We start from the raw sequence: 12110 nt of genomic DNA on the forward strand, positions 1-12110 counted from the left end.
CAGGCATAACTAGTCACATGTAAGTAGATAGAGGACATTTTGTCAAAGTAAATGGATTTTCAAGAACATCTCCATTGCACTGACAAATTTGGACACAAATCTTATATGTGAATCTAAGGTTCTCCAATGCACCGGAGACTTAAAACTCATATATAAGTCTCCAACGAAGTCAAGATACAAATATGAATTTCGATTTGAGAATTGAGTCCAATGTGGAGCCCACGCCATTCAGAAAAATAGTGATTAAAAAAAATGATATTTAAGTCTAGTCATCTCCAATGCACATAACCAAATTGTTAAAACTCAAATATGGGTTTTGAGTTCAATGTTTTCTCCTCCAATACAAAGGCTTAAATCTTAAAACTCTTTGCATTAAAGAAGATCAAAATATATAAATCCACTTCGTCTAGAATTTGAGTCTTTGCATTGGAGATTAATTGCACCTCAAGAATGACAAAATCTTTTTATCTAACTTTTTATAACGAAAGTCACATTTTTGTCTTTATATTAAACACACCGTAATAGATAAGCAAATCTCAGTGAAGGTGAATATGGACAATAATGCAAGAGGATTCTATGATATTGTAACAAATCAAACAGTTAAGAAACACTATTATTTTGTTATAAATGTTATACCATGTCCGTTGTCAAAGAAAGCAAACACATACAAAAGTCTAGGACCAATTTGAGAACAAAAAAATACGAAGGATCAAAGTGACAAAAACCTCAAAAGTATTGGGGCCCAATCACAAAATTAACCCGCTAAAAATTGAAACTTTATGCACCAATCCAACGGTGGATAATTAACATAGTACGGATGTGATATCAAATCAAAGGCCCCTACCCATAATAGACTAGGAGATCACTCATAGTCAACACTGTTGTCAGCTTTTCCACAAAAACAGAGCTTCTTTGAATTGCCCACCACCTACAACACCACCTTTCCTCTTTCCTCTCTTTCTCTAAACCCTCTGCTTCTTCCATGGAGGTTTCGAAACGTTTCTCTCTCTACATTTTCCTCCTCTGCTTCCTCCTACACTTAAACAGCACCCCCACTGAGTCTGTTTCTGCAGATGTCGAGCTTCTCCTGGGAAAAATCAAAGCTTCACTGCAAGGTAACTCTCAGAACTTGCTCTTATCTTCCTGGAACTCCTCTGTGCCTCTCTGCCAATGGAGGGGACTCAAATGGGTTTTCTCCAACGGCTCTATTTTGCTCTGCACTGACCTAACCTCCCCCCAATGGACCAATTTGTCTCTCTCCCGAGACCCATCTCTCCACCTTTTCTCCCTTCAGCTCCCATCTGCCAATCTCTCTGGTTCGCTCCCCAGAGAGCTGGGGGAGTTCTCAATGCTCCAAAGTTTGTACCTTAACATCAATTTCCTCAGTGGGACCGTCCCATTGGAGCTTGGGTACAGCTCTTCCCTCTCTGACATTGATTTGGGAGGAAATTTGTTGAATGGGGTTTTACCACCCTCGATTTGGAACTTGTGTGACAATCTGATTTCCCTTCGGGTTCATGCAAATTCGCTGTCCGGGTCGGTTCCTGAACCTGCATTGCGAAACTCCAGCTGCAAGAATTTTCAGTTTCTTGATTTTGGTGGAAACAAGTTTTCTGGGAATTTCCCAGAATTTGTAACCCAGTTTGGTGGGCTTAAAGAGCTTGATCTTGGGAGTAACATGTTTTGGGGTCCGATTCCTGAGGGTTTAGCGCAGTTAAACCTCGAAAAATTGAACCTTTCACATAATAATTTTAGTGGGGTGTTGCCTGTTTTTGGTGGATCAAAGTTTGGTGTGGAGGCCTTTGAGGGTAACAACCCTGGACTTTGTGGGGCACCTTTGAAAAGTTGCAGTGGAAGCTCTGGGTTGAGTCCCGGGGCAATTGCCGGCATCGTTATCAGTTTGATGACTGCAACTGTGGTTTTGGCTTCATTGTGTATTGGATATGTGCAAAACAAGAAGAAAAACAGCAGGGAAGAGAGTGAAGATGAGTTGGAGGAAGAAGAAGATGAGGAAAGTGGCGGTGGTGGGGGTGGTGATCAAGGGAGGCTTATTTTGTTTCAGGGCGGCGAGCATTTGACGTTGGAGGATGTGTTGAATGCCACAGGACAAGTTTTGGAGAAGACGAGCTATGGGACTCTTTACAAGGCAAAGCTTTCAGATGGAGTGACCATTACTTTGAGGTTGTTGAGGGAAGGTAGTTGCAAGGATGGGAGCTCTTGTCTTCCTGTGGTGAAACAATTGGGGAGGATTCGGCATGAGAATTTGATTCCGCTGAGAGCTTTCTACCAGGGGAAGAGAGGGGAGAAGCTTCTGATATATGACCATCTTCCTCACAGAAGCCTCCATGATCTTTTACATGGTATGCATTTATTTCGTGCTTATGCAGTTGTTCTGTGATATTGAATAGTTTATGTTTGTCTATTAAGTAATTAGCTTTGAAATACTTCAGTACTTTGTTTTGTAGTTGATACATTTTATGTCCTTGGCCTCTTGTGATTGTTGAAACATTTCAAACCATCAATATTCGATTATCGTCCTAGATATCAGTTTCTAGTAATAGCTAATTGTAACATCGGCAAACACGATCAAACGAGAGTTTAACAGTTCACTGCCCTAGGCTTGGGAGGACTCTGATACCTGAAAGGATTCACTGGCATTAAATGTCACAGGAGATGGATTGTTTTCCCAGTCCAGCATACGATTACTTTGTACAATTTATATGGATATGAAAGAGTGGAAACTTAATTACAGGGATCTTGCACTCAACTCTTTCGTAGGGGTCGTTTTGATAATTCATAAAAGCCCTTTGGAAGATTTGGAAACAACAGATTATATTTAGGCTGGCTCACGTTGAGCAACCTCAAAATCTCTTTTTCCTAACCCTATGTTTCTCAAATTGGAATCAACATATCTTCTACAACCGATGACCAATAGAGTTCTGAAAGCTTGCTGAAGAAAATGCATACGTGTTCAAAGGGTTCACATATTATTTGCTACCTACTTGTTAACTTATCGACACTCACTGCAGAATTGTTTAACTGTTTTTCATCTGTTTTTGCTGGATGCAGAAACCAGAGCAGGAAAACCTGTGCTGAACTGGGCTCGGCGACACAAGATTGCACTGGGAATAGCTCGAGGACTAGCTTATCTTCATACCGGTCTTGAAACACCTATCACTCATGGGACAGTAAAATCTAAGAATGTGCTAGTGGATGAGTTTTCTGTAGCTAGGCTCACAGAATTTGGGCTTGACAAGCTAATGATCCCTACAGTAGCTGATGAAATGGTGGCAGTTGCAAAGAATGACGGTTACAAGGCACCAGAGCTTCAAAAGATGAAGAAATGTAGTTCAAGGACAGATGTTTATGCATTTGGAATTCTTCTGTTGGAAATTTTGATAGGCAAGAAGCCTGGTAAAACTGGGAGGAGTGGAGAATTTGTGGATTTGCCTTCGATGGTGAAAGTTGCAGTCTTGGAGGAGACGACACTGGAGGTTTTCGATGTGGAGGTACTGAAGGGGGTGAGGAGTCCCATGGAAGAAGGTCTGTTTCAGGCTCTGAAGCTCGCAATGGGTTGCTGTGCACCGGTTGCATCGGTTAGGCCCTCCATGGATGAAGTTGTGAAGCAGTTGGAGGAGAACAGGCCAAGGAATAGGTCTACTTTGTACAGCCCCACAGAGACGAGGAGTGAGATTGGTACCCCATTTTGAAGCTGCCATTTCTTAAAAAATGTTCAAAATTATGACTTACATTAAATTGAAGGCTTCTTTCGTTCGCTCGCTCGCACTAACGCTTGCTCTTTTATCAATTAGCCTAAGCGTCTTTGCAGTTGAAAATGTTGTGTATCTCTGATTCAGTAGAGAATTGTAGGACTTCATGGTGATAGGATTTCTTCATTTGGTGCTTATATTTTTAGGATGAAAAATCAATTCATGGTCTATGTGTTTTGTGATGACATGCTTCTCTTTTAGTCTTCCTTTTCAAGCAAGTGTGCTGGAATGTGTACCCAAAATCCCAAACATACATACATACATACACACACACACATATATATACATACACACACACACATATATATATATACATATATACATATATATATATATGTGTGTGTGTGCGCGCTGCAAATTTCAATGCAGAAAAATTAAGGAAATATTTTTGCTCACTATCTTATTTATCACCATTGGATAAGTTTAAATTTCGAGATCTATGTATTAGATAGACAAATTACAGAATTTAAACTCATCCATTGGTAATAAATATGGTGATGAGCATTACCAGTAATTGAAGGTGGTGAGCAAAAATGCACTCAATGTTTCACTATAAAACAAGGGTGCAGTTTTGCTCATCACTCTCAAGTGATGGTAGTAATGCTCACCACTCTATTTATTATCAATGGTTCTTCAACTAAAACATCATGACCATTGATCACTTAACTCATCAAAATATGCAGCTATAGTTTTTTTTGTCAATTCCGTTAGAATTCCGTCAAAATGAGTCATGTTGGAAGGACCACAGCTACAATTAAGTTAAAGTTGAGAGACAATTTCTCCAATTGAGTTAAAGTTGAGGGATCATTACTAGAAGTGGGTTAAAATTGAGGGACCATTACTACAATTTCCTCTTGTATCTATTCACTACACAAATCTCGAAATTTAAATTCATCCAATAATGATAAATAGGATGGTGAGCAAAAATATTCTCATAAATAGGATGGTAAGCATCATCATCACTTAATCATCTTTGTAATAATTAAGAATGTCTAAATTCTTATTTATTTATAATTTATTTTTGTTTTATTATCAATTTAGCTCATGAGAATAATGGGCTTTATTTTTTGGGAAAAACTCTTAAATACCACTATTATTGCAGCAAGGTTCTCAGGAGAACTTCCTGCATGTTGTGCCTGCAACATATGGTACTTATGCTATATAAATTATAATTTGCAATTGATGTGCTGTGATAATACCAACAATGTATTGATATAAGGGAATGATTTTTGCACCACTCTTTATTTTTCGATGTTCGAATAAATAATTAAAGGAGAATTAGGGAGCTGAAACAAAAGAAGAACGGTATAGAGAGAAAACAGAAATGATGGAGAATTAAGGAGCCGAAACAATTGAAGACATGTGGAAGGAGAAAACAAGAATGACGAAGTCATTTCTTACGGATGCCATGAGACTATTTGTTACCGTAATAGCGCTATCTGGGAACATTAGCCTATTTGGTTTCTTTGTTTCCTTGCCTAACCATATTGCAAGAACAAAGAGGGTGACAACTGCATAGCTTGTACATGCAAAATCTTAAACAAGCTTAGTTGGATAAAATGTGCTCATGTTTTTTAGGTCACATGTAAGACAATGTGGCCTTGTCATCAAATATTTCATTGCCTAAAGTGCAATTACAATATTATATGGACCAAAGAAAATACAATTACAAACAAACAAAAATGCAACAGGTAGAAATGTGACTAGAAAAAATGTACACTTTTTGGGAGAGATCACGTCCAGTATTCTGGACGTGGAGCGGCGCCCTCGCCTGGTCCAGTAACTGGCCGAAGTTCGCCGGGGCTTTCATCTCAAATATTTGATTGGGGCAAATAGTGGGAAAGGGATGTAAATATAAGTGCTGCAAACTCACCAATAATCAAAGGAAAGAAAGAATGGGTAATAATTTCTTTCTTCCTTCTGTTCTTATTTCTCTTCTTTTTTTTTATTTTTTTTTATTTTTTTTTATGGGATTGAAATATAATTAACATTGGAAACCCCTCTGGCAGTTGAGGACGCCGGCGCTGGCCGTGATGGAGCCAACCAGGGAAGATGACTTGGCCCCCAAGCTAGAGGCCCTGGCATAGCTTGCTCCGGAACCAGTTCCTGATGCAATGAAATAGGCTCCATTCAGCAGCAGGTCTCCTTCTGATCTCCAGTTCCAGTGCTTCCAATCATTTGGGTCAACTCTATGTGTCACCTGCAAATTATCAATTAAAAAATTTACAATGATCAAATTCCAACCTTGCCATCTTAATTAGAGGCAGACAATAACGGGGCATTAAATTTCGATATATATACAGCTTATTGGCTATTACCTTTCCCTAATTCATTTACTTACAATTTATAACCGATTTTATTTGTGCATTTTAACTCCTTTATCAAAATTAGCTTTTTATTTTAATTTTTTAATTTTTTTCAAGTTTATACCTCCTTAGCAAAAGCATTGTTAGGGGCCAGATATCTGTTGCCCTGGCTGTTAATTGTGGGTTCGGCACTTCCACCAATGGCGTACATCTCCCAATGTGTGTAGTCATTGTTCACCACATGGAAATACCCGTGCCTACACCTGCAAATTTAATTCAATTGGGGACCAATTAATAAACTCAGAACATGTGACAGTTTTCTCAATTGCAGGATGGTTGCGGAATGTGATCAGCTGGTAGACGGGCAGAATGCAGCCGATCGACCGGTGACTTACAACCCGCAAGGTAATAATCACTTAAAAAAATGTTACCTCGGCATCCTCTGAATAAGTCCCTCACCAAAATGATTGTATGCAATTGTCACTTGCATAAGCTTGTCCCTTACATAGGAGTCACTGTGGCCCAGTAGCATAACCTTTTCCAATTACCAACATAATTTTTTTGTTAATCTCTTGTTGTGCTTCTGATAAAGGTGCTTATGAGTAAATGTTTCTTACGAAAGCAATCCGGACAAACCTATTTACGTACCTCATTATGGTGGGTGAAATAGTTGTTGGAAATGGTAAGTGCAGTAGAGCCCATGATAGCATCAACGAGCCCATCAGCACATTTGGAAAGAGAATTATGGTCGATCCAAATGTGGCTGGATCCAAAAATGGAAATCGCGTCGCCGTCCGCCATCGTTCTCCAACCGTAATGGCTCGGCGAGCTCCGGACCATGGCATTTCCGGTGGGTTTGCAGTCATGGATATGCAGCCCATGGATGATGACGTTAGTAACATATTGAATCGTAATGCATGCCCCATATGCAATGTGCACATTGACTCCACGTGCATCAATTGTCTTGAAGCTGTTCATAATTAGCTCTTGCTTTAGTGTGATCACCATGTCACGCTTGAACACAATCCACAACGGCCTATCCTGAATGACAGCGTGGCGGAGTGTTCCGGATCTAGGGTTGATGGGATCGTCGTTGCCGGGGTTGTTCACGACATAGTATTTTCCGTCGCGACCGCCCACGGCGTTGCGCCCGAACCCTATGCCGCAGTTGGCTAAGCGCTTGCGGTGGAGCTGCCAATGTGGATCACACCTCCAACAATCATCAATTGGATTCCCCGTTGCACACGAAAAGAATCCCAAATTTCTTCTCTCTGTGCTATTACGAATGCTCCTGAAAATAATTACAAATAAACAAATAAATCATCACATTGTTAATTTAAATAAATGAATAAATAAGCATGTGAAGCAAATAATGTAATGTCACATGCATAAATAATGTTAAAGGGGCCAAAGGGCCATGCGAATAAAATGGTAGGGACATAAAATATTTTGACAATAATAATAAACATTAGGGATAAGAAGGGTACGGTCCATACGGAAATTGGGTTTCTTTTATTTTATTTTATTTTTTTTTTCCTAAATTTAGTGACACAGAGTAATAAATGGTAAGTTGCACAATATTTTTAATTTGTTCATATTGTTGTGTCGGTGGAGAATTAGGGTTTTATAAAAACTGCATGGGAGCATTGAATGAGGTCATGGCGGACCTATTGAACAACGTAGTTTCTGTCAGTAGGGTTAGTTGCTGGTGCTGGATCGGCTAAAAAAAGAAACAAAATTCTGATGAGAAAAAAGGTTTTCTGGTACAAAACCAGATCTGCGATATCTTGCCAGGCTGGGGATGGGGAGCAAAATTGAAGCAGAATAGACCCCACTGAAATGGGGAATTATGATCATTTCTAAGTGAATTAAACAGTTAAATGAGTGTTAGAAACATAATATTAGGGGAAAATAATGTAATTACTGACTGTGTCTTGATATGGATGAGACAGATTGTTCATATGATGATGGGGTGAATGATGAAAGTTTTTTACTCTTGAGTGCATTGTATTCATCACATAAAAAGCATTGGATTCTAAAGTGCTAATTATTGCAAATTTGGTTCCCATGATTGGTGTTGGAAAGGCAACTAAGAGAGTTTGAGTGCAAACAGGATATGGTTTTATATGATATATAACTGAAGTGTGGTATGTAGTGATTGATATTTGTCTTGAAATAAGTACGGGTAGCAATTTTATCATTTTGAATTTAGTTTTTCGTAGTCCAAATGAGTATACTACGTAGCTTTGTAAACTCCTAGAAGAAGTGCATGTCGAAAGTTAAACTGAGAGGGATCAACTCTTTACTCCTAGTAAAGTACAATAATTAACTAACTTTATTTATTTTATTTTATTTTATTTTTTAGTTGAGCAATATTGTCATTAAGTTAGAAATTAGATTTTCCACTAACGGGGTTCAAACCCACGGCATCATGCAAGGGCGTCACTTCTCTCCACCACTATGGTAGAGGGCCACTTGCAATTAACTAACTTTTTAGATAAGTTATTGTGTGGTACTGTAACATTGTTACGTGATATAATCTGTTTGCATGCAATATATAATATATATGAGTGATTGTCTATTGATATCAAACAATAAACTCTACACCAGCATCCATCTGTACAATACAGCTGATTATACCACGTGCTAGTGTTTCACTATCACGCTAACAATCTTTCCACGTGAAGAGGAGGCTTTAGAATTTAGTGAGGTGGAAAAACAACCCTAAGGTGCACAAACATATGCATTGGCACATAAAGCTGATGGAGATAGAATGAGATTTGGATAAGGGGAAGGAGAAAGAAAAAAAAGACAAGAAAATAATAATGCAAAACGTGAGGAGCGGATCTGGCGACATGGGCATGTGAGGAAAAAGAAAGAGAGGTTGCTGCTGCAAGAACATGCCAACAACTGGGTGGTTGATTCCCCAGAAATACAAAATGTTTAAACACAAATTCCTATTTAATTAATGATTGAGATAATAATATGCTATTAATATAATATAAAGGATTTGATTATTTAAATCATTAAAGACGGAGGAAAATGGGTCTTTGGAATATAAGATGGCAGGGAATTTGTACTACAAGAGAAAGAAGCAACATTACAATGTATGTGCCAAAAAAAGGATATAGTTTTGGATTCTCAGTCAATTATTTTTTTACCATGACATGTGTTTTAGGTTAAATTTACAAAAAGGTGGTCCTTGGGATTTTCTTTCTCGAACAATAGGAGTACCAAATCTAACCCAGTAGGGTTATCTTTGCTCTGAAGTCTGAACTGTTGACTGTTTTTTTCATAGAGTTTTTGGAGGTAAAATTTGAAATGGTATTTAACTGGATTGAACCTACATATAGGAAGACAACAGAAGAGAGACTTGTATGAACCCGAATGTATTTCTTTGTAACCGTCTCTCTTCTTTCGTATATATCTCTCTTTTTGCATAGTATACGACACGTACGTGAAGACAAGAAAATACATAAAAACTTACATTTCGTGTAATTTTAGTCCGAGATATAAGCATGTGGAAAGGACATGTAATGAAAAAGTGAGTTAATTGATGCAAAGATGCATAATGCCATGTGACACTTCTTTTATATGATTCCATGATAATTTAAAATATATTTAGGGTAAATGCAAATCATAAAAGAGAGAAATGAGAGACTTACATGTCAACCATAGAGGCAATTTCATCTGGATTATCTACTGCGTGCTCATTCAAAGCTTCTTCAGACCTGCAAATTAACAAAACATCGCCAATTTTGCAAAAACAAAAAATCAAAACAATTTTTTTATTTATAAAAGTTTGGTACTCTGTTTTTAATTAAGAAAGAGTTACTAAAAGTTATTAACGTTAACCACCTAATTAAATAAGCCCAAAGAGACACACCGCCCGATAAGCGTGGAGAGAGAAGTGAGTTATTGCAGAAATGATATGATTAATTATGATTTAATTTAATTACTCCAAGCATTCATATTGCTATTGGATAACTGTACATGATATGAAAAGGGTACTTTTTCGTACGTGAAAAAAAAAACATTTATAATTTGCGCTCTTAGCCAATTCGACGACCAGATCAGAAGATCTAAAACCAGCTGGGGAAATATTGAGTTGTCATTGAAAATAAATCTACGTCTCTCTATCTTTCACATTACGTTATTAGTTTGTTTAAAAATTGTAGTATCGAAAATCTCAGAAGCTTAGAGAGGAGGATACATCCCCAGTTGAACGCTCTTAAAACCGAGAAGTTGAAAAAGATAGCAATAGCAACGACTACTGAAAAACTGACCTTTCTGCTATTGACGAGTTCTTGGAGCTGATTGACTCCTTTGGTCCCATAAACCTACCACAACAAAAACCCTAATCCAATGAGCACTCATAACTCATATATAGACTCCACTTGAAATGCAGCTACAAATAAATAAGGGGGAACTGCATATACCTTGAATTAACATTCTTGCCACTCTCTGCAGAGGCATTTGTGCTTGCAAGCAGAGCTAGAAGAACCGCCATTGTCGAAAGTAACAAAAACAAGTTCAAAGAGACCGCCATTGTTGCTTCAGAGCAAGCTCTCATTCTCTAATCTCTATATTTATATAAACAATCGCACTCGATCGGTTGTCGAAAGAAGAAGAGGAGGAGGAAAAATTGCAGGCAAATGGAGTCAAAGAAAAGTTGTCATAGTGCAGTGTTTATATAGTGAACTGGCCGGGCCTAATCACTTTTCTAATCTTACTTAATTAAACCCTGGTTAAGTTAATCACTAAAGTAAACAACAACATTTGACAACCTTTACCACCACCCTTAACTGTCATTAACTGATTCTCTCTCTTTAAAGTCCGCCACTTGTCAAAGGTGGGTGTCGGTCAGTCACGTGCCGCACCCTTTTTGGTCTTTGTCTGTTGAGAAATTTTTTTTTGTGCCTAGTGGTGCACCACGTCTTAATATATAAGTGATAAAAAATTTTATTTTTTATGCTATTAATTTTTTAATACAAGAATCTCACTATTTATATAAAAACAAATGATTTACTAGCTTGTATTCCGGATACATTAACAATCTCTCCTCTATCTTCACACCTCCACCAACCGCGACTGCCCACGTCAACTCATTTATTTCCATTTTTTAATTATATTTTTCTTTTTTGTTTTTACTGATCCATCTTGTTCATATGACGTACTCGCGGTGTCTTTTAGTCTCGTGTACTCGCTGGATTTTGGAGCCACGCAGCCACGTGGGAGTAACTGACTTTCCGGTAAGCGTATGTACTGGCTGGAATATATAAAAGGTTGACGACTGACAGGGTGTCCTATAAAATTCCGAATGAGTACGGCACTTGCGGTTAATCAAAGTTTCGCGATCTGCTAGGTCACCGGTTATTTCGGTAATCTTCCGTACTCAAATCCGATTAGTGTTTTTTCTCTTCTATTTTAATACAATTGTGCTCAACAATTATTTTATTTTCCACCAAACTGGTATGAATTGTTTTATTTTATTTTAATACAATCGTACTTAACAATTGTTTAATTCAAGGAAGGATCATTTGTTACTTGTTTCCATGCAGCCACCGTACTGATATGAATTGTTTCATTTATGTATAAATTAGGATTGTTTGATTACTATTATTTGTTTTCAGTTTTCATTTTTAGTTATTTTTTTAAATTGAATTAAATATTTTTTTTTTCAAAAAAATAAAAAACTCGCGAAAGTAACTTCTATTTTCAATTATTTTTGGAAACTGCAAACGATTACAAAACCAACCCTTAATATTTGTCTATTACTTAGTAAGGTAAAAAAATAGTTGATGCTTGAAAAAATCATCATATATGCACACTCCCATATCAAAAAAAAAAAAAAAAAAAAAATTGCTCATGACTGTTTTGGAGATCAATTTTTGTTATTAACATTGTGGAAATTTAAAGAGTTTTTCCTAATTGACATTCTCAGGGAAGGATCATTTGTTAGTTGTTTCCATGGAGTCACCATACTGAAATGAATTGTTTCATTTACATATAAATTAGGGTTGTTTGATTACTA

General features: G+C 37.5%; 2 protein-coding genes across 2 annotated transcripts; one reads left to right on the forward strand and one right to left on the reverse strand.

Moving 5' to 3' along the window:
* Positions 1 to 914: 914 nt before the first annotated feature.
* On the forward strand, positions 915 to 3925 carry LOC137726158 (putative kinase-like protein TMKL1). Its single transcript, XM_068465038.1, has 2 exons — positions 915 to 2360; positions 3070 to 3925. Exons 1-2 carry the CDS (start codon positions 983 to 985, stop codon positions 3708 to 3710), a joined length of 2019 nt encoding a protein of 672 aa, XP_068321139.1. The 5' UTR covers positions 915 to 982; the 3' UTR covers positions 3711 to 3925.
* A 1421-nt stretch (positions 3926 to 5346) lies between these two features.
* LOC137725213 (probable pectate lyase 8) lies at positions 5347 to 10754 on the reverse strand. Its single transcript, XM_068463826.1, has 7 exons — positions 10516 to 10754; positions 10363 to 10416; positions 9742 to 9807; positions 6725 to 7367; positions 6508 to 6611; positions 6201 to 6339; positions 5347 to 5970 (listed from the first exon to the last, which is right to left on the reverse strand). Exons 1-7 carry the CDS (start codon positions 10647 to 10649, stop codon positions 5755 to 5757), a joined length of 1356 nt encoding a protein of 451 aa, XP_068319927.1. The 5' UTR covers positions 10650 to 10754; the 3' UTR covers positions 5347 to 5754.
* Positions 10755 to 12110: the final 1356 nt, after the last annotated feature.

The sequence above is a fragment of the Pyrus communis genome, chromosome 2 (genome assembly GCF_963583255.1).
Source record: "Pyrus communis chromosome 2, drPyrComm1.1, whole genome shotgun sequence".
In the NCBI taxonomy this organism is placed as follows: domain Eukaryota; kingdom Viridiplantae; phylum Streptophyta; class Magnoliopsida; order Rosales; family Rosaceae; genus Pyrus; species Pyrus communis.

Bases quoted from the DNA above. Each gene is read 5' to 3' on its own strand.
- LOC137726158 (XM_068465038.1), top strand. From the start codon at position 983: ATGGAGGTTTCGAAACGTTTCTCTCTCTACATTTTCCTCCTCTGCTTC. The intron at 2,361-3,069 runs GTATGCATTTAT...TGCTGGATGCAG, and splicing joins CCTCCATGATCTTTTACATG to AAACCAGAGCAGGAAAACCT.
- LOC137725213 (XM_068463826.1), bottom strand. From the start codon at position 10,649: ATGAGAGCTTGCTCTGAAGCAACAATGGCGGTCTCTTTGAACTTGTTT. The intron at 6,612-6,724 runs GTACGTAAATAG...TAATTGGAAAAG, and splicing joins ATTTCACCCACCATAATGAG to GTTATGCTACTGGGCCACAG. The intron at 5,971-6,200 runs GTATAAACTTGA...GATAATTTGCAG, and splicing joins ACAATGCTTTTGCTAAGGAG to GTGACACATAGAGTTGACCC.